At 45.9% G+C, this 21,363-nt stretch overlaps 1 protein-coding gene across 1 annotated transcript in view; it reads left to right on the forward strand.

Moving 5' to 3' along the window:
* The window catches only part of TMEM178B (transmembrane protein 178B), a 215,789-nt gene extending 194,741 nt beyond the window's left edge, over positions 1-21,048 (forward strand). The window contains 3 exon segments of the mRNA XM_040561183.1: positions 13,365-13,430; positions 13,433-13,491; positions 13,493-21,048. Of these exon segments, the coding sequence (XP_040417117.1) occupies positions 13,365-13,430; positions 13,433-13,491; positions 13,493-13,615 (248 nt within the window). The 3' untranslated portion in view covers positions 13,616-21,048.
* Positions 21,049-21,363: the final 315 nt, after the last annotated feature.

Consider the following 21,363-nt stretch of genomic DNA (forward strand, 5'->3'; position numbering starts at 1 on the left):
CTGCCAAGAGGAGGCAAAGAGAAAGACAAACAAAATGAGAAATCAAAAGGCATTCCTTGGGCTCCATCTGGAAACGTGGTGGGTCTAACAGGGAGCCTGGGATGTCTATTTCTCACTAATGATCAAGGTGTCTCCACATTCTTCTGGATGTGCGCTTGTGGTGACACGATCAATCCATGACACTGAAGATTGAAGACATTTTGTGTGATCTTTTTTTTTTCTTTTCTTTCCCACTGCATTATTCCTTGAAAATCCAGTTTATTGCGCTTCTTCTCCGAAAGGAATAGCCTTATCAAGTTTACATAAAATCTTTTTTTCCATATGGAAAGGCAAGCACAAATGCACACGTGTATGCACAGCTGTGTGCATACAGAGCTTAAGCAGCAGCATGTGATCTCCGCTAAAACAGGGGTATACAGTTAAGTGGCTGTGATCTGAGCAGCTTGGCATAAATATAGTTTTCACAGAGACATAATACCTTTTGCCAGTTCAAAAATTATTTATAATTCAAAAGAAGCTGGATCACTGCAAGAAATGAGATGCCAATCACATTTTAATCCTGTGGGAGACACTAAATTAGTGATGGCTGCAGAGGAACTTAATTCAGCAAAACTCCTTTTGGACCAGTGTAGGAACTTACCTAGGTGGATTGACCTCCAGATGGAGACAAAGGCTGAGTTGTATCAGGAGATGTCATAAATGGGTTGTGAATCTGTGAAACAAGCCTCGGGGAGACGTGGTCAGCACCCCCTTTCCCATACCTCCCACAGCACACACGCAAACTTCTGTTCCTACTTGTGCTTTTGGTTAAATATTGCATTATGTTTAAAGTGATTTAAGGCCTAGACTTGGAGTGAACTTGAGTTAATGTACAGCGTTAATAGGTTTTAAATGTTTAAACCCCTCTAAGGCTCTTGGTTGTTTAAAAGGGTCAAACGCATTACCAGGGTGCTGGGGAGGACACAGAGGAGCTGATGAAGGTCTCTGTGGACCTGCGATGAGACCCAGAGCCTGGAGCAGCCGTGCAGGCCTCGTGCCTCAGTGCCCCTCAGGCAGCAACGTCACAACGCAGAGCACATGCATAGGTAGATAATAAGAGTTAGCCTGTTCTCTAAAATGCCCTTTTCTCCTCACTTTCAGGACTTGTCAGTCTTTCTTTTCAAGCAGGTCTCTCCTACACAGCTTGTGGCATCCCTTACGGACAGGGTTGCTTGCAAGTCATGGTCTCTGTTTTCATTTTACACTGTGTTTCTCGGACCTAAGGAGTTGCTCTCCTTTTCTTGTGTATATCAAAAGCTGGACACTCGTGGATACATGCCCATATATATACAGATATATATGGATATATATTCAGTCCACATACATGGATAAGGCTGAAGGTGTTTCTTTGTCCTTACTTACCATTAGTAAGCAACTTTTAGAAATTAGTCTCAATTCCCTTTTGAATGTTATCTAATTTCCTATTTTGACTCCAAAAATAAACACTTAAGAAATCATCCATGTAAACATATGCCCCCCTTGCCATCTTTGGGGTTTTAACATGGTGTCAAGGCAGCCCGTTCAGTGTTTCCTAGCTAGAAAACAGTTGCTCAGCTGACTGCCAGACAAGGTGGGACAAGGCCCACAATATATTATACTTAAAAGGCAGAGCTAGGGCACTGTGTTAAATCTTTACTTCTAGTACTTCTCTATGCTTACTGGTGCTCTGAGAACACATTTTGCTTTTATTTATTAATGCCGACACCCATTTTGAAAATGAAATAGGGGGCTCTCTGGAAACTTGAAAGATTGTCTCCTTCCCCTGTATGGGCTTCTCTGTATGCCGTTGAGTACCTTCTGCTGAAATGCTCTTTTGTAATTTCAGCTCGTAATACTCCTCAAGGGGAATCACGCACATCTTTGCATCTCCTACGGCATATGTTGAATAGCATATCTATGTCCTTCTTCTCACAGAAGCATACTATTTTCATTAGCTGCTAATTTTTTTCAGTGCCTGGGGAATTTTTTCAGTACCTGAGGAATTTAGCTGATTCTGTAGGTCAATACTGACAGACCTAGCCCTGAAAAACAGGGAGCTAAGACTTAACACCTCCATAAGAGAATAGGGGTGGAGTGGGAGATAGAAATGTGTTGTTGTTTTTTTTTTAAATCAATAACACAGCTGTACTGCAGAGTCCAGGCACTTAAAGGTGTTGTGTTTTGTTTTGTTATTAGTTTTTTTTTTTTTTTTCCCTGAAAAGAATGGCACAACCAGAGAATTCATTGTCAACTCCATAGCATTTGATCTCCATGGAAACATTAGGAGCTGACTTTACAGTCAGCCTTCAAATACGTTGGATTTTTTCCTGTGGCTCATTTTTGATGCTCCTAGAGGTTCACTTGCACCCTTTGAGGGAAATGCCAACACAAGCAATTCCAGCATCTTTGTACCTGATCACAGAAGTACATTAGCATTTAGGCGAAGGAGAGGAAAGGCTTTGGAGGTGCAGAGATCTGGTAGTCTGGATCAGAAGGCAGGGCAAATAGTGTTTGTGCACCTATAAACTCGTTTTTCAGTCTTACTACAGATCAGCCTGCCTCCCTGAACTTGGCGTACAGTAAACTGAAGAGTCAGCTCACTCTGGCTTTTCAGGAAAAAAAAAAAAAAGAAAGAAAAAAAAAATACAATTCACATACCTGTGTTTGTTATTTTAAAAGTCAGCTCTAAAAAGTAGGGGAGACGGATCCAATAGGAATACAAAAGACTTCCCCACCCACAGTCCTAGAAAACAAGTTGTGTGTTATTTTAAAATTCCGTGGTTGTTCCTTATCCCTTAATAACATCACCAGGTCTTTGATCTGTTGTTGGCTTCTGAATTCCAATGGCAAGACATTTCAAGGCCAAAGGAAGACAATGAAAACAAAACTGGCATTTATTATTGGGTTGTTTTTTTTTAAAAAAATATTTACTGAGTCCTTCTGCATGCCTGGCATCAAAAAGGAAAGAAGAGTGCATAGGCAACAGAAGGTAAAATAATACTGGCATGGTTTGCTAGACAGGAAGAATTCCTTACAGAAAGAGAGGGGAGTGAATTTGTATGTGCAGCAGATCTTGTTGTTAAATGCAGAAACTGAAGCAAGACTTAAATTCACTGTGGCTCCTTGGTTTGTCTATGTAGAAAAACAACATTCCCCTTGGACAAATCTCTGCTACGCTTACTTGGTCTAATCTGCCTGGACAGAGGAGCTCAACAGGTCACTGGAAATTTCACAGAAAAAGCAGCCAGACCAGGCAGAAAGTGTGTGACCTGGAGCCCTCCTCATTTCCACCCAGCTTGCCCTGACCTGGCTCTTCCAGGGGTTACAGAAAGCAGTCATACCTGTGTACGTGTGTGTGCCGCGGAGGCTGTACAGGTGTTTCCTCTGCAACAGGAAAGAAGATTTCAGCATCCTCCATGCCCTGGGATCCTTCAAGGCAGCACAGAGGGGATCAGGGTGGTTTTGTTGCTTCCAGGCACTCACATAAATATCACGGGGGTGGCCTGCACCCTGTGCTCTTTGTTATCAAAACAACTTCATCTTATTTTGATTTCTGGCCGTTACATCTCACTAGCTGTATCACTCAGCTGTGAAGAACATCAGTCTGAAGACTCCTCAGCAATTTAAAATTTCCTACAAACGAAAGGTTCTGCTAACCAAGCCTTCTGAGAGAGGTGCAGTTTTCTGACTGGAATAAGAGGGCCCTACTCAGAGAGAGGCAGGATGACCTGGTTGTTAAGATACCAAAGCTGAAGTGGAGTGTGGATTCCCCATGCTATGGGAGATGCCCTGTGACGAGGCAAGCCCAGCCCTGACCTTACAGGTTTCTTGTCTGCTCCGGCAAATGCTGAGGCTCGGAAGCAAGTGCCTGAAGTCTGATACTAAACTTACATGTCTTGTCATCTGACAAGTTGGAAATGTGATGGAGTCACGCGAATTGGCTCAGACCTTAGCCTCAGAGCATAACGAAGCAGCTCTGGCCAGGCAGTCCTGGGAGGTCCGTGCTGCAGGGGGTGCAACAAGCCTGCCGGCAGCCTCTGCCTGTCACCAAGCATGGTGCTTGCCAGCCAAGTGTTGTGATAATTTCACTAACCTTGGTTAGGATGTTTCTCTATTTTGACATTCTTTCCTTTCTGCTCCCGGTAAAATAGGGAATAACATCCCACAGCTACACCTGGCACAAGTTTTGCTGCCTCCTCTGTTGTGGCTGCAAGCTCCTGAGCCATTACATTTGCTTAATGGCTGTAGGCAAGTCACTTTATTATTGCTAGGTTACCTTGGCTGGGTCATGGCTAAAGTAATCAGAGGGTTATTCAGCTCAGGCTTTGATCAACTCCCCTCTTTCTCCCTAGCCCGTTTTATCAAAACATGCCTTTTAGCTAAGTAGTGTTGCTTTCGCCCTATGTACCAAGTCATAGCTTCAGTGGGTGCGTGCTCTCAGCTGGTTATCGCTGGCTGTAGCAGTTCACAGCCTGGGTATCCACTCCTGGTGCCATGCCACGAGCTGTGGGGCACGGTAGCAGAAGGTCACCATGTGCAAAGCTGTAAATCACGGGTAAATGTCAGGTACAGGCTGCCAGCTCTACCAGCATAGCAAACTGAGGCTCAGCCCTCAACTGCTGCAGTGGTTTTCCATATACTATACTGACTGACCTGAACCTAAGGAGCACACCTATAAGTATTTGCAGCCATGATGGAGGACACATAGCCTCTGATGCCATAACGTATTGCAGCTCGTGCAGCAGCAATTCAACAGCCGGGCGCCACTGCTGAAGTGACCCGCAGCAGGCGTACAGCTCTCAAGTGACATGGATGCCGCGGGTACGTTTGGAGGCAGGAGGCCAAAGGCCAAATGCAAACAGCATTCTGACAGGGGCTATAATGCAATATCGCAGCACCGCCACAGCCCCTGCAGTTTGCTCTGGTTCTCAGTATAAAATAAAAACGTGTGAGGTACCAGCCCCGGTGGGTTTATGGTCTTGTACGGACACAGCACTGAACCTCCATCACCCAGTCCGACTTTGGCTTCCATCTCAGCTTTTTTATAAGGGCAATTTTCCAGTAAACCCCTTGCTATTCTGCAACCTATCGGTGATGCTGCAAGCTGCTTCTGCTGGAGTGGTACATAATTAAGCAATAATTTATATTCTGTGCATGTATGCACAGAGCAATAAAGTGTTCTCAAGAGCTGTGTGCTGCTGAGACATTAAATCCATGCACAGAAGGAGTTACTGCAAAGCTGCTCCCTCCAAAAGGCTTTTGTCATCACTGTGTTGGGAGGGAATTTGGTTTATTCTTTAATAATTTCATTTGATTGTGATATAATTAAATAGGTAATGGTACACAATCCACTTTAGGATCAGAACCCATTTTATTGTTTGTTTGATGTACCTTGAAACAATAAAAGCTAGCAGGGCAGAGAGAAATTAAAGACGGTCTTGTTTCACTTATGATTTTTTTTTCCTATAACCCTATAATGAAAAAGTTATGATAATTAAATAAACAGCACTTCTTCCAAAGACATTATTAGCCAGGAATTGCCATCAATGGCAGCCACTAGAAACACTTGAAAAGGAGGAGAGTCACATGTATTTGAGAGCTGCTCGGTTTCAGAGGACATCTTAAAATCCTTACCTTTGTGTTTTCTTTTTATCTACCAGTGTTTATAAGTAATACTTGACATCTCTGTCTCTGCAAAAAACAGAAGGGGAAAAGAATCCATTTTTTGGTTGTTTATTTATACATCTGACAGCAGTGTTAGCTCGTGAGTCATTTCTGCCTGTTGCTGGGGGAAGGGAGGGAATGTGTGTCTCCCCAGTCAGACATGGAGGAAATGTTTTCTGAATAATAAGGAAAATGATTTGTGCAGAGCCAGGGATCTCAATGGAGGGCATGGTGGCGGGGAAACATTTAATTAACGGCTTGTGGGATCTCCTTGACTTCACACAGAGGATTCTACTGAAGGGGAGGAGATCCACCCAAAACGAAAATTCCTTCCCTTCCTTCCCTTCCCTTCCCTTCCCTTCCCTTCCCTTCCCTTCCCTTCCCTTCCCTTCCCTTCCCTTCCCTTCCCTTCCCTTCCCTTCCCTTCCCTTCCCTTCCCTTCCTTCCCTTCCCTTCCTTCCCTTCCCTTCCCTTCCCAAGACGCTCCAGACCTGACACAGTAAAGGACCATACAAATGACCTAGTCCTTCCCAAGCCAAGAGAAGCAGTTACCTGAAATTGCCTCCAATGGTTGCTGAAAGAATAGGGGTGCCTTTAGGATTAGCTACCGTGTAGCAGGGCCGAATGGGTAGGCACTACAGACACCTACTGATGACACCTACTGGTAGGTGACACCTACTAGCATGTGCTAATGCTACACTAAATGCACCCCTGTAATGCTCTCAGTTAACCAGCCGCGCTTAGGCTCACCTTCATTTGCAGTTTACCTGAGCGAGGCAGCGGTTCTTGTCTCACACAGCAGCACACACCCTGTGAAGTCCCTCAAGCTCCCCCAGTCTAGAAGCAGAGCCAAGGTGTGTGGGAGGAGGACATGGCTTCGGAAATGGTTCAGAGGGCGCTAGCGTCAGGCAAAGTTCAGACATATTTGGTATGGGTGCTTTGAGTCTGCTTGTATTGAAATCAGCTCAGCATAACCAATTCATTTACAAGCGGTTCTGTTCTCCCCTGGAGGTGAGGATTGAAAACTGCAAACAGAAGCATTGCAGCCCCTCGCACAGCCAGGCTGATAGAAAGAAAAGGGATGATTACCAAATAAAAATAAAACTCCTTGCAGCGGCCCACAGCTCTGTTTATTAAAATCATGCTTAAAATCAGCTACAACAAAGGCTGTGACTCATAACCCACACTGAATGAGGTTCTGACCAACAACGATGTTACTTTTTCCCACCATCTCTCTCCAGACCACATTAGGCCCTGCAGCAAGGATGCAGGAGCGGTGCCTCGTGAGCCCTGTGTGTCCACCAGCCCTGGCTGCGGGCGGGGATGGGCTCTGCCCTCCACGGCCCCATCCAGCTGGCAGGTGGCCGGAGTCCTGCCTCTGCACCGAACAGCTCTGAAATGGGGGGGGGGGCGGATAACCACGAGGTATTTAATAGCTCAGGTGCTCTGTTAGCAGGACAAGCATTGTCAAAACCAGACAGAGAGGAAGGTAGCTGTCTGACGAGGAGTCGAGATGGAGGTGTGACTACATGTCAAACAGCAGTTTCTGCAGTGCAGACGTGGCCTTACACGGAATTTCATCCCTCACCTGTCTGTAGCGTTTTGCAGTGACGTGAATTTCGTTTGTCAGAAATGTTGCTGTTGCCTTGTCTCGTTCATTAGTATTTCACGTAGGATGATAAGGCATAAATCCCATCACAAAGAACTTAGTGCCTTCTGCTCTCCCCAGCTGCTGAAGGCAATGGTCTTTATCTCCCCCGTCCAGCTCATGCACTTCTGCATCCCCAGTGAGCTCTTATTTCCACCTGTCATTCACATTGTGTGTGCCAGTGCCACGGCCCAGGCACTGAGCCTTGGCCCACCAGCCTTCACGTCCCATCGACTGAAGTTATGGAAGAGTTTTTGACAAAGAAAGAAAAGTTTGTATTGCTGCTGCTGCCTGGGGATGCGGCCCATTAGTACCTGTCGGGTGTACCTCACTGACTGCAAGAGCCTAGCAGGAAAGCTAATAAGGTTTCAGTTTATTTTCTGAGGGAGGAAGAACCTCAGGATCGGGGATGTTCGTGACTTGTTGCACTCCTGGTGTCATGCCCGTAGTGCAGGCAGTGTCCTGGGCAGGAGTGACAGCCTCCCTCCTCCTGCCGTCTGAGCTCGGTGTCTGGTTTAACCTGGCAGGCAGATAAGCACCACACAGCTGTTCAGTCCCCCCCTGCTTTGTCTATGGACCACCCCTGTGAAATGTCCCCAAAATGCCTATAAAATGTCCCCTGCATTCTTTTAGTCCATGACTTAGCTTCTATCCGTTATGGCAGTCACTCAGGACAGGAGAGGTGGTGCATTATGTGGAGTTGCTGGATGCCAAAGCCAGCTCAGTTTGGGTCGCTGCTGCATTTGTACTGCTTCTTGTGAGGCTCGTCCTCCACCGGTTCAAGTGGTTCCTTCTGTAGGACTTGCTACAACACGCATCTCAAATCACGGTTTACAACAGTTTAAAGCCATATCTCTTACAGTCTCCACCCTTGCCCTTTTGACCAGGCCGTAGCGTTTAACATTGCAATGAACTCCTGCCCTCGCTCCAGTTCCAGCCTGGGCTTGTCCTCTGGCCACAGTCCCTCAGAGGTGCACCTGCTCCGGCATGGCCTTATCCATGAGCCACACAGTCCCTTCAGAAGCCTGCCTGCTCTGGTGTGGATTTATTAATGTGCCACAGCCCCTGCAGAGATATACCTGCTGCAGCACAGCCTTACCCACAGCCACAGTCGCTTTGAGGTTGTCCTGGTTTCAGTTAGGACAGAGTTAATTTTCCTCCTAGTAGCTGGCAGGGTGCTATGCTTTGGATTAGAATGAGAAGAGCGCTGATAACATGCTGATGTTTTAATTGTTGCAGAGCAGTGCTTACACCAAGCCAAGGACTTTTCAGCCTCTCTCTGTCCTGCTAGCGAGCAGGCTAGGGATGCAGCAGAAGCTGGGAGGGGACAGACCCAGGACAGCTGACCCAAACTGGCCAAAGGGGTATTCCATACCATCTGACGTCATGCTGAACAATATATAGGGGTGGCTAGCCGGGGTGGAGGGGGGGCCGGCTGCTCGGGGATAGGCTGGGCATCGGTCAACGGGTGGTGAGCAATTGCATTGTGCATCACTTATTTCGTACACATTATTACTATTAATACTATTATTATTGTTATTATTGTTGTTATTCTTTTCCCTGTCTTAATAAACTGTCTTTATCTCAACTCACAGACTTCACTTTCCCGTTTCTCTCCCCCATCCCGGAGAGGGAGGGGGGAGGGTGAGCGAACGGCTGTGTGGTGTTTGACTGCCAGCCGGGCTAAACCACAACAGAGGTGTACCTGCTCGGTGCAGCCTTTTCCATTGGTCACAGACCCTTCAGAGGTCCCTTCAGACACCTGCTGTGCCGCGGTCTCATCCACAGCCACAGACACTTCGAGGTGTTCTGCTGTGGCTGTATCCACAGACATGAACACTGCAAGGTGTACCTGCTACAGCATGGACTTCCCCGTGTCACGGATGCTTCAAGGCTACTTTGCTCTGGCGTGGACTTACCTGTGGCCAGAGAGGCTTCAGGGTGTCCGTGCTCCCATGTGGACACGTCCACAGGTCACAGGCCCTTTGAACTGAGTTCAGTCTGAAGTTCCAGCCTGTGCACAGCACAGGAGCAGCAGTGATGCCCTGGCTGTTGGCCAGCCCAGGCAGATGGCCCCAGCTGCTACCAAAATGTTCCTGGGCACAGCAAAGCACAATGATAAGGGGTACAGCAAACTGCAAAAGCAGCCACTAACAAGCACTGGACTCTAACATACAGTAAGACAAGCAAGCCCAGCCCTGTGACAAGCACAGGAGCCTGCCAATAGGCAGCTAAACATCTGTAAATTTGGTCTAGCACACTCCACACTCCAGTCAAATCTGTCATCATCTTGAACCCTTTGGGCCCCACACTGGGTGCCTAAAAGGACTGCAGTGGTTTAGTCCTGGCAGGCAGCTGAGCACCAGACAGCTGCTTGCTCTCCCCAGGTGGGATGGGGGAACTGGAAAGGTAAAAGTGCAAGAACTCATGGGCTGAGATAAGGACAGTTTACTAGGTAAAGCAAAAGCCACGTGCACAAGAAAAGCAAACCAAGGAATTCAGTCGCTGCTTCCCATCGGCAAGCAGGAGTTCAGCCACTGCCAGGAAAGCAGGGCTCAGCACGTGGGACAGTTTCTTGGGAAGACAAATGCCATCACCCTGAACGTCCCCCCTTCCTCCTTCTTTACCCCTTTTGTTGCTGAGCATGACGCCGCATGGCATGGGACATCCCTCTGGCCAGTCTGGGTCACTTGTCCTGGCTGTGTCCCCTCCCAGCTCCTGGTGCACCCCCAGCCTTCTCGCTGGTTGGTGGGGCAGCACGAGGAGCTGACAAGTCCTTGGCTCTGTGTGAGCACTGCTCTGCAACTGCTGAAACGTCAGTGTTATCACCGCTATCTCCATCAAAATCCCGAACACCACATCATATGAGCCTCTGTGAAGAAAATTAACTCTATCCCAGCCAAAGCCATGACAGTGTTGTACACAGTCTAGCAGAGGCTGTATTTCCAACGGCACACTCTGTCTCATTGTCACCTCCACCCATGCCTCTTTTGCTATGATGGCCAACGACTGTAAAATTTGGATAGAAAATCTTTTATGTTATGATTGCCAGTTCATGAGGAAAAGCTACTGAGCAGTCATAAAGCAGTAACAGTAGTCAGTTTTCATCAGTAACCCTCCTGGTGAGAGGCCAGATTAACTACAAGTGCTAGACCTTCCTTGCTTGGCTGAATACAAACAACGCATAGGGTTCATATAATGGCCACAATGATTCCTCTAGTGGTATTAATTGGCATTTTTTTTGTGTCTGTAATGAATAACACTATAGGGATGCTGATAAACCTGTGCCCATAGTGCTGTACAAGACATCCTGCAGAAGCACAGGGTGTGAATGGCAGAGAACCACGCAATGTATCCTCTGACATTGTGCATGGCAGTCGTTATTTATCGTCATGGGATTAGCACTTTCTCCACTGAAGGGGCAGGACAGGAGCAGCGTTTTTTAAAGAAGTCTCATGCTCGTGATATGCTTTGTTCTCTGTGGTTGTTACTCATTCTTCTTTGTTGTTTGTTCGCTATGGGGCAGAATATCCCCAGCAAGGTGGAGTGCCAATATACTGGGGCATTGTGCAAATACAACGGGTAAACAACGCTTCTTGCATTGAAGAGCTTGTAGTCAAAATAGCCAAGACAAAGCGTGAAAGCATGGGGAGTATTTGAAATCTGATGTTATTTTCTTCCCTTTTGTACTTACCAAATGCAGTTTCAGTCTGGCCGCACAGATTTTCCCACCCACCTCTCCTAACAATCATGTATTTCAAGAGAACTGAAATTATCATGTTCCTGCTAGAAAAGAAAGGCCTTTCATGTCATTTTCTAACCCTTTGAAACAAGCCATGGAGCTTGGTTTAGAGCACAGTGGCTCCGAGGGATCCTTTTTCCCCAGTCTGACAACGTACTAGCCATGTTGACATGTCACAGAAGGACAGCCGTGTTCTTGCCAGACAGCTTCACATTGCTGGATAACCTCAGTGACATGGTAAAACACAGAAGGCTTGTGGTTTCTGATCAAACAACGCGATTTTTGAGTACGGGATTCTGGGAGAGAGGCTCCCATTCCTCCTGCTCTGCACTTAGAAATAGCGCAGGACATCTCTGAAGACAGCTGCAGAGCCTGGGGTCTCACAAGGCTCTAGCAAAGTCCACAGCACTGATTGCTGGCTAACTGGGTGCTGAGGTGAGGTAATAAGGCAGTCTTTATTTATACAGGCACAGTATCTACCACAGCAGCTGTCTGGTCCAGACTGGTACCCCTGGCATTATCGTAATGTGAATGCTTATGAGCAGTGCTCACTGGGCCATCTGGCAGCCATATATAGCATTAGGGGAGGCACCCAGAGCTCCCATATCCCCTGTCCTTTGCAACAGAGAGTGTCTGCAAGTGGCAAACACATCAGAAAAGAAATGAGAGTCCAAAAAGACAAGGGAGGCAGTGGTCAGAAGAGGGAACAGAGAGTGATGTGGCAGTGGACTCACAGCTCATGCACGACAGAGATTTGCCCGGAGATCTCAGATCTGTAGGATGTGCCTGCTAAATAAGGGAGATGGATATGGTAAGAAGTCCAAACATTTTTGGTGGTATAAGTGTTTGTACAAATGCCCCCAGGTTCTGTGCCTAATTCCAGGAGAATTCACCACATAATCTCATCTGTATCTTCAATGGGGAGTATAAAATCCATTTCTTCAATGTAACTGCAACTAAAAAGAGCAAAGCAGCAGAGAAACAAAAGGAGAAGAGTTGCAGGAGAGAAGCAGGAGTAGGAGCATGAAGGGGTAAAGGAGGCGAAGGTACCAGAAGAAAAGAGCTTGTTGCTCTTTTCACAGGCTGGGTGTGAATTCCTTCGGGGCTTTCACTGTCTTAGGGCAGGACCAAGAAGACTAGGCTAGTCCTCACCAGCAGATGCTGGCAAACAGAGGTCTGACACAGGACGTGCTTTACAGGTATCACACACAGCATGCTATTATTCGTGCACGAACAGCATGTGTGTTACCCTACCACCAGTCCTTAGGCCGCCATTTGTGCCGAGGGCCTTCCATCAGTTCAAGGAGGCCTACACGGGGAGGAATTAGAGACGAAAAAATAAGCTACCACCTTTGTGTTTACTGTGGTTGTTATCTCCTGAGATGGGCGTGCACAGTCTGTAGCTATCCATTATTTGGTGTGTAGGTGGCAGCCATGACATTTCAGGAGCTCAGAGTTTAACTGTTGAAGCTGGAGGCCAAAGATCAAAATTAGACTCATCTGGGTGGGCTAAGGTTCAGCCTCATCTGATGTGTGTGGCTTTCCAAAACTCTTATGACTTGACAGAGTTATGAAGCCTGTCCTGGCAGTGCTCTCAGGAAGAAATGAAATATTGCTGTGGAGATGGAAAACAAGAACAGGATGCTTTGAAGGTTTCCCCAATACAGAGGGCATCTAGATTGGGACTGGAGTCATGCAGAGGGTAGAATCCAAATTTTGTGAGGTATTTATGGTTTCAAGAGTGGCATTTTAAAAGGGCAAGTAGAGTGGAACATTTTAGATTTTGACATAAAAAAAAATCTGAAAAAAAATCTCTCCAAGGCATTTCAAGTGTATGTTTCAACAAAGCCAGAATGTCAAATATTTTGTAATATTTTTCTTTATAAAATCCATTACTGAAAAACTGAATTTAAACAAAAATTTGATCCTTTTTCTTCCAAAAAAAATATTGCAACATGATGGTTCACTCCATATTTGCGTAAAGCAAAATTCCAGTAAAATCAATGGTTTCGTGAAGCATTCGGGTTTCCGAGGGAGTGCTCATAATGACAAAAACATTAAAGTTTCTTTATACAGCTCTGCTCAGCATCAGATCAATATTTGAGGCACTGGGGGCACTCGGTTCATTCCCCATGGCTAGACTAAGCCACTTTCTGTGCGAATGTCTTCCCTTAGGTATTTCCCTACTGACTGCACCAACCCTCGGCAGCTTGGAAAGCGGTACGTCTGTCACTCTTCTAACTTCTCTCTATTTTTTTCCTCCCTCCTTCTCCCCTTCCCGCTCTCCTCCAGGAACCTTCTGCATCATTTCACTGTGCACGTGTGTGGCTGGAATCAACTTTGAGCTCTCCCGTTACCCCGCTACCTGTACGGACTTCCCGACGACATCAGCCATGGCTATGGCTGGTCCATGTTCTGTGTGCGTGGGGGGCCTGGGCCTCACTCTTATCTCTGGCTTCTTCTGCACCCTGGCCCCTTCTGTCCAACCTGTCCCCAGGACCAACTGCCCCAAATCTAGACCTGAGAATGGGACAGTGTGCTAAAACAAATAGCAAACAAATACACACACACACACACGTATATATATATATATGTCTATGTATACCGATACATGCATATATATGTATATAATTATATATATATATATATAATCTCAAATTAACGCCAGTGCCAAGGTAGAGCTGAGTCCAACACGGCACTCACATCTCCACCGGACTCTGTGTTGCTTCGTTCTTTCTCACAGAGATGGGAAAGCTTTTCTCTCACGTGGCTCTTCCATCCAACTCTTAACTTCAGCATCATACCTTAGAGGCCGAATGAACATACTGTCGCACCTACCAGCTGCCACCCGGGAAGGAGGAGAGGGGCTCCATGGGGGGATCTGGAAACAGATTCTGTACAGGACGTGGGTGGGGGGGACAAAAGGCCTGTCCATTGCAGCCAGAAAGGAAAATGCAAACAGAAAGCAAAGAAACAAATTAAGCGTTTGAGCCACCTCTACAATGTACCTCCTCAATGTACCTTTCCTGTCAGAAACCCACCCACTTTCTTTTTCTTTCTTATAACAAAATGACAGAAGCCTACCCTGTTTGTTTTCTTTCTTTTTTCTTTTTCTTTTTTTTTTTTTCTTTTCTTTTTGGTTTGGGGATCTCTTTTTTTTTTTTTTTTCTTTTTTTACTTACAACACAGATAACAAAATGGACAGAAGATGTGGGAAAAAGCAAAAAAACATTTTCTCTTTCCTGCCAAACTTTAGAAAGAAGCAAGCAGATGAAAATAATAATAATAATAATTTAAAAACAGGATCTTATGAAATAAAAACAGAAAACAAACAACAACAACAACAACAAATATGAGGACATCTCAGCGGACTCTCCAACAACACGGTTTTAATCTTCCAGCTGCCTTACATCCAGGCTTACAACTGAGGCTGAACTGCTAATGTAAACGCAGTCGAAGGCCTTCTGAAAATGCTGTGATACATGTGTGTATAACTTTTTCTTCCCTCTTCTTCTTTTATTTATTTATTTTTAAGAAAAAGAAAAATTTAAAACATTGCAGTGTGATTGTCCACTGCACCATCCATGCTGTGTTTGTGGCCCAAGACTGAGGCAACCGCAGAAGCGCGAGGAAAGCCGTCAGGTCTGAGGCAGCGTGGCTCCTCTGGAGGATTTCTGGATGTTTTTGCTTTTCATGGAGCATCTGAGAGTTCAGGATGGCGGATGCAAGGGAAGACTGACCAGGGAGAAGGGAGGTGGGGGGAGCCGTGGCAATTGTTCCTCCCAGTTATCTACTGGATTGGGATTTCATTGAGTTTCCGTTTTGGATGTTTGAGAAAACTGGGCAAAAGCCATTGCCAAGGAGAAAAGGGGAGCTAATGTCTGTAAGGGAAAAGTAAGAGACGCCTCTTGCTGTGTTCATGTATGCCAAATGAGACGTTCCCACATCTTGTCTTTGCAAACCACCCCAGTTCACTGGACATCTCCACTCTCCATCTGGGAGAACTGTGTACAGATGAAAGGAAGGGTCAGGTGCAGAGAACGGAGATCCATTTCCCATGAGCTCAAGCTTCGTATGGTATAATTGTGAATCCGTAAATGGGACTCTCTCTCTCTCTCTCTCTCTCTCTCCTTTGGTCTTTCTCTTTTTCCCTCTACTCCTCTTCCCATTGCCTCCTTTTCCCTTTGCTCTGCTCTTCCCATCCTTCAGGCCACAGATCCCAGAAGAGCTAACTGAACGGATAAGGGGGATGAGCGCCTTTGGGGGAAGCAAAGCATTTTGGCTGCAAGGGCAGCAGCTCTGTGCAGGGGAACTGTGGCTGAGGGGAAGGTGGGTGTAGGGCCAGAGGGAGCTGGGAGAGGTGACTACTGGGTGGCCGTGTGCAGGAGTGGTGGCACCACTGACAAATGCAAAGGGAGGCAGGGTAAAGAAAAAAAAATCCCCCTCCCTAACAACCCAACCCAACATGCTCTTAATTCAGGGATAGTTCCAGCAATCCTTTCTTACACACAATAACTGCATGCCATCAGTCCTCATCAGTCAATAAAAAGCATCCCCTGAGTCTACAAAAACTCACCAGGAGAAGGAGGCAACCTGTTGAAACTGTGCCTGCTGCACAGAAATAAAGGCATTAATCTCCAGATCATGCTGTTTACACAACTGGCAAGAAACAGTGTTTTGTCTTGTTAAAAAAAAATCCAACCAACATCTAATTGTTATGTAGCCCAGTCGCATAGCCAGCCATTCCCCTTCCAGGCCTACTTCCCCTCCCTGTTACACCTTGTGTGATGATGTTGCTTTATTAACAGTGCCCGAAGAAATCAAGTTTCTGAAGGGCATTTTGGAGTAGGCTAGATTTGGTTTTCTTGCACTCTTGCTCAGCTACTTAGCTTTTCTCTTCTCTGGTTTACAAATTCCTGAGACACGCCAATGCCAGCTGCCAAGTCAGTGTGTTGCCACTGAAATGCCAATCCTGGCAAGCAAAGTTTGGTCATTTCATTCTCCATTAGATCTGACTGGAGAAACTAAGTATTTATTCATGTCGAAAATGTAAGCTTTTTGAAGAAACTTTCTTTTAGAGTAGATTGGATTTTTTTTTTCCTGGCAATGTTTTCAAACAGAGTGGTTTTGAAAAGCTTTGAAACTGAACATGCAAGTGCCCACTAGGCAAGGAGGCTGATGAGTTACCATTGGGCAGAAGGCAATTAAAGCTAAAAACAGCTCTTGGAAAGCTAAATTACAACTGAATGCAGACAACCAAACACTGAATACCAAAAGGGACCTGTAAAAAAAATTTGTGAAAAATTTCAAAATATGAACAATTCTGAGAAAAAAAAATCTCACAAAGGTGTTAATGCTTTAGAAAACTGGTAATTGATTAAAACATCTTTGAACACAAACTTTCCTCCTCCTCTGTAGTTCTGAGTGCATTAGGGAAACTGTTTCATGTGAATACTGACGCCTGGAGTGACCTGGGTCAACTGAAGTGCACAGAGGTTTCTAGCTGGTGTCCACCATCAAGCCCTGTGGCACGGAAAGCAGCACGAGAGCTGGTGTGATGATGCCTCGTGTTATCCCTGACAATGCACAGGGTGTGTTCTCTTACAGGTGGAGTTTGGAAAGAGGTATAGCAGTGAGATTTAAAGCAATGGAAGGCATTTTGCTGTTTCATGGCCTCTCACATCTTCTTTCTGCGGCTGGCATGAAAGTAGCTCTGCTTCGATGAAGTGTTCTCTGAAGGTGTTGGTTTACAAGCTGTATACACGCTGAGTGTTGGTCTGTGCATGGCAATGGTGGAAGAGAGGTTTATTTTTTCCTTACAGCAGAGAAGTGTTAACCCTGGATCTTTAGGCCAGGTCTGGGATTTTCCACTCGCTATAGCACAGGCTCCCTAAGGCCTGTGTGAGTATGAAGCGTGTTAAAAACTGTGGGTGTAAGTGCCTGAAGCAGCAGGTGAATGCATAACCTTAATCTCAAGCTGGATCCCTAAAGGACCATTTGTCCAAGCACCAGTTCTCTCATCTTGCAGGGCTGACTCAAAAGACATCCAGATCCAGATTTGTGACAGTTCGTGTCTCCATCTCTCCTGAGCCAAAGCACACTCCCATCTAGTCTGAATTTCTGCATTTTGGGGAGGCTTTGAAATGCCTTTCTGAGCAGAGATTCAAGCGTTTTGACTAGTGTCTGGTTTTCTAGTTTGAGCAGTAGTTAGAAGTCTGTCAGCTGTGGTCCCCACGTTAAGGGGCTTGACCCAGTCTCTCTGGTCTGCCTCGGTGAGGTGTTGAAGCATGTGCTTTACTTCAAGCATGTGACTGATCCCATTCACTTTGGTAGAGTATTCATATGCTTAAAGTTAAGAATGTACTTTGCTGGGTGATGTTCAGCTTCCCGCAGAGTCCAGCCCCCGTCCTTGTTTTCCTACCCTGTCTTTGTGGATAATGTGACACCCTTGTCCTAGCCTGATGTGTCAGTGGGTGCTCGGACTCCCTCTCTCCACAGGAAGCAGTCCCAGGGGAGCGGTTCTTGTACTCCAGTTCTTGTACAGGGGGTTGTCCCGTGACGGCAGGGAGTTAGCTACAAGGGCTTCTGCTGTCCATCCCTGCCAGGGTACTGTGTAGGTGAGGGAGCTACGTGGCAGGAGTCCATGTGCTCTGTGTCTTCTGGACTGTGTAGGACACCTTCTTCAAGCTAAAGCTGTTTGCGTGTTGAAATTCCTGACTCATACTGGCCACCTGTATATATCTCTCTCCTTCTCCTTCTCTGCAAACACACAACTGATCTTCCCTGATCTGAAGAAAATAGTACTTCAAGTTATATTTCTGGCTGGGCTTTCTTTTTCTTTCATTCTACCCCAGGGACAGTCACAAGTGGATCACAAGTCACCGGTGACCAGAGCAATTTCTTTGAATTACTGCTTTTGAAAAAATGTCATTACTTTTGAAAATGTTATGCCAGCTACAGTAACAAATGAAAGGAAAAAGAAAACCAAAAAACCCTCAGAATCCTCTAAGCAGAGGGCCCTATCCTCCCAGGAGAGACCTGCGAGAGTGCAGGTGTTCTGCTTTCCTGTAGATGCGAGTCATTTGGGAGCACTTTTAGCTGTGGCATGTTCGCTGTGTGGTTCATCAGATGATGAATAAAACAGCACCGGTAAGGGAGAGGATTGAAATGCAGGGGATATCTCAGGTTCCCAAGTGTTCCTGGAAGACTGTCTCTCCATGGCTGTCCATTTACCCACCATGCAGCACCTCCGAACCAGGCTCATCCCCGGAGCCCCACTGATAAGCAGAGCTCAGAAGAAAATCACTGTAATCTGTCCTTAATTCTTGAGTGCCAAGCTAACTGCCAGGACTGAAATGGAGAGGAAATAATATCTTACCAAGTATAGCTTAAATAAAGACGTGCATTATTCAGGTTCTTTCTTCTTTGTGTCTTTACATAGGCGTAGAAGGGCTATAGGGGAGCTCAGGCACATTCACACAAACCAGACCCGTGTATCAACACTGCATTTCCTTGCCCCCAGGTTTTGCACCCTTCCATGGCCCAATCCTGTTGTGCTCATCCAGTCAGCAAGGGAAGACTCAAGGTGAAAAACTGAGACAGTTCTGAATGATTGCCAGGCACCACGGACAGACAAGGAGCAAAAAGTGTGCATGAGGCACGTAAAGGTTAGTGATGAGTGAATATCCAAGATCAGGAGCTAAGTTTCAAGAAACCTAATTTCGTTGCCGACTTCAGGCTCTCCATAAGATCTTGATTCTGTCAGTCTGAGCTGGAAAGCTCATAAAAACAGGACTTAACTCAACACTTAGAGCCCCCCAGTTTCCAGTAACAGCCAGGAATATAATGCGTCTGATTCATATTCTGTAGAAGCCCATAGGAAGCTTCGCCTTGGCTCCAGTGAGTTTTGGATCAGATGCCTCAAAAAATATCTTAGTGCTGTCCTGGTTAGCACTGAAAATGAAATGCATACTCACACATAGACATCTAACATTTAGCTTTAGAAAGAAATCAGTTTGTTTTGTTTTGTGATTTATGGTTTCCATCCTGTCTGCCTCATTGTCTCCCAAAATCACTAATACCCCAATCCTATAGCTTTCTTCAGAGCCAATGCTAGAGATTGTAACACTTTTTAGAACAAAGAGCCTACTGCTGGTGCCAGTGGGCTCTGACAAGCTTCCTGTTGACATCAGTGGGAGAACTGGAGCCTGATACAATGCTGTCACTTTAATTGCAGTGTGCCTTGCACATATTTAGGATTTAACTTGGAGAAAGGGCCTGGATGACTGCCTCAATATAGGCCCCAAGAGGGAAATGAAATGTTGGTCCCCTTAAGTAAAGCACTCCAGAATCACAGATCAATTGTCCTTCCTTGCTCAGGGAAGACTGGCAGTGAAAATAACTGAGACTCAGAGAGGTTATCTCCAGAGGAAGGTAGGGAGAGACAAAAAAAAGAAACCAAGCACCAGTTGCTATAGGTCAAACCTGATGGGCATTGGCTGAGTTACATGAGGACGATCCAATGTCACCCACAGCATCAGCAGCCTGAATTGTCAGTCCCTGCCAGGGCAGGGACTTTTATATTTTTCTTTTACTGATTAACACTCCTGCAGAGTGGCAGAATACAACTTCAAAAGTTTTCTAGTGTAGGGTGTGTATACATGGACACCCTCACTCCCCCCCCTTCCTTAGGCACACACACATATACATACCCTGCATGATGTGGGTGCTAGTAACCTGTAAATACGTGTACTATATGGAGAGGAAATACATTGCAAAATGCAGCATAATACTTTATTTTCTATTCTTTTGTACTTAACTCAGGAGTTGCAATGCAATTCAGGTGTTAGGTTGTGTGTGCAGATCACACAGAAGCTATCTGCTAAAGAGAAGTGGGGAGGCACCACACAGCTGGGATGAACTGGATATTCACCACTAGAGTGTGTTTGGATATTTAGGAAAGAGTTGCCAATGTTGTTCTGATCCCAGAGGCGCAGGGAAAGGAAGCAGCTGAGACACACGTCTTTCTGCCTGCCTGCTTTGCCTTTGGACAGATACATCCAGCAAAAAGGGGGACAGGAAACAGCTCAGGGCAGTAACATCCTGAAACATCGCAGCAAGACTTTCCAGAGCTGACCATCAGTGCTCTTAAATATGGGGTTTCTACATACCTACTTCTGTATCCAGCCAGTCCGAGCTAGCAATTCTACCTCCGAAAATGCAGTTGTGCCCACAAGTCCTTACTACCTTCTAGTGCTACAGACCTTGGCAGTAAACACTGCCAGTGTGGTACAACTGGGATTCGCTTTCTGAACTGTAAGGCTACAGGCAAATAAAATTGAAATCCCGTCAGGACAGCCTTGGTATTTGCAAGACTGGCTCTTGCAACCCACTGTTGCAAGGTGTTTCTCTAAAACAGATGGTCTGTGTTCATATTAGTCACAAGAGAAAAAATTGCACCATATCACCTCCAGCTCAGAAAAGTTTGCAATCCCCTAAGGTAGAAATCCTGCTGTACTGAGAGGCAGCGCCGTGCTGCCTGAGTCTTACTTCTGTCTTCTGCAGAGGGCTCGTGCGGTCTGCTGGCAGCACCACGACCACAGGTAATGCTGCCCAGTGCAGCAGGGAGCTTCACATCCCCATGGCTCCGTGCCCTACCTGAGGCAATGGAGCACAGGAATACCGCTGCAAAGGCAATTCCTTTCAAGTGGCCTTGTTGTTTTGCCAGCTGGTCGGAAATTCCCAAACAGCAACAGCAATTCTGGAAGAGTCATGTCTTCAAAAAGCTGTTGACCTGCGGGTTTCGCTCCAGTTTCAAACCGATGTAGACACCAAGGAGCATCAATCAGATTGGGCTCAGCCTCCTGGGGTCTGGTGCACAAAAGAGCTGCAGCATCCAATTCCTGTTCAGGCAGTGAATAGGAGTAAAACACTAAATGCTCTTGGTGCTGATACAATTTAAAAAAAAAAAAAAACACCCAATACAGAAGCTCCTGATTTGCTTAAGCTCTTGCAATATTTTATCTCAAGAATAGTCTTCATCTGTCTGGAGCATAATGCCACATTTTTTTGTGAAGGATTTTTCATTAACAATATAGATCATAAGAAAAAAGTTCAAGTAGTCACAACAACAAAATAAAAGTGCAACCTTAGACTATTCAGTAAGAGGGTACTGAATTATTTATAACTCCTGGGCACCGACAACAATCACAGACATCTAATTTAAACTGTTACTATTTTTACTTGGCAATTTCCATCACTTAACGTGTTTATATTCATGTATTCGTTGTTT

The sequence above is a fragment of the Cygnus olor genome, chromosome 1 (assembly GCF_009769625.2).
Source record: "Cygnus olor isolate bCygOlo1 chromosome 1, bCygOlo1.pri.v2, whole genome shotgun sequence".
Classification (NCBI taxonomy): Eukaryota; Metazoa; Chordata; class Aves; order Anseriformes; family Anatidae; genus Cygnus; species Cygnus olor.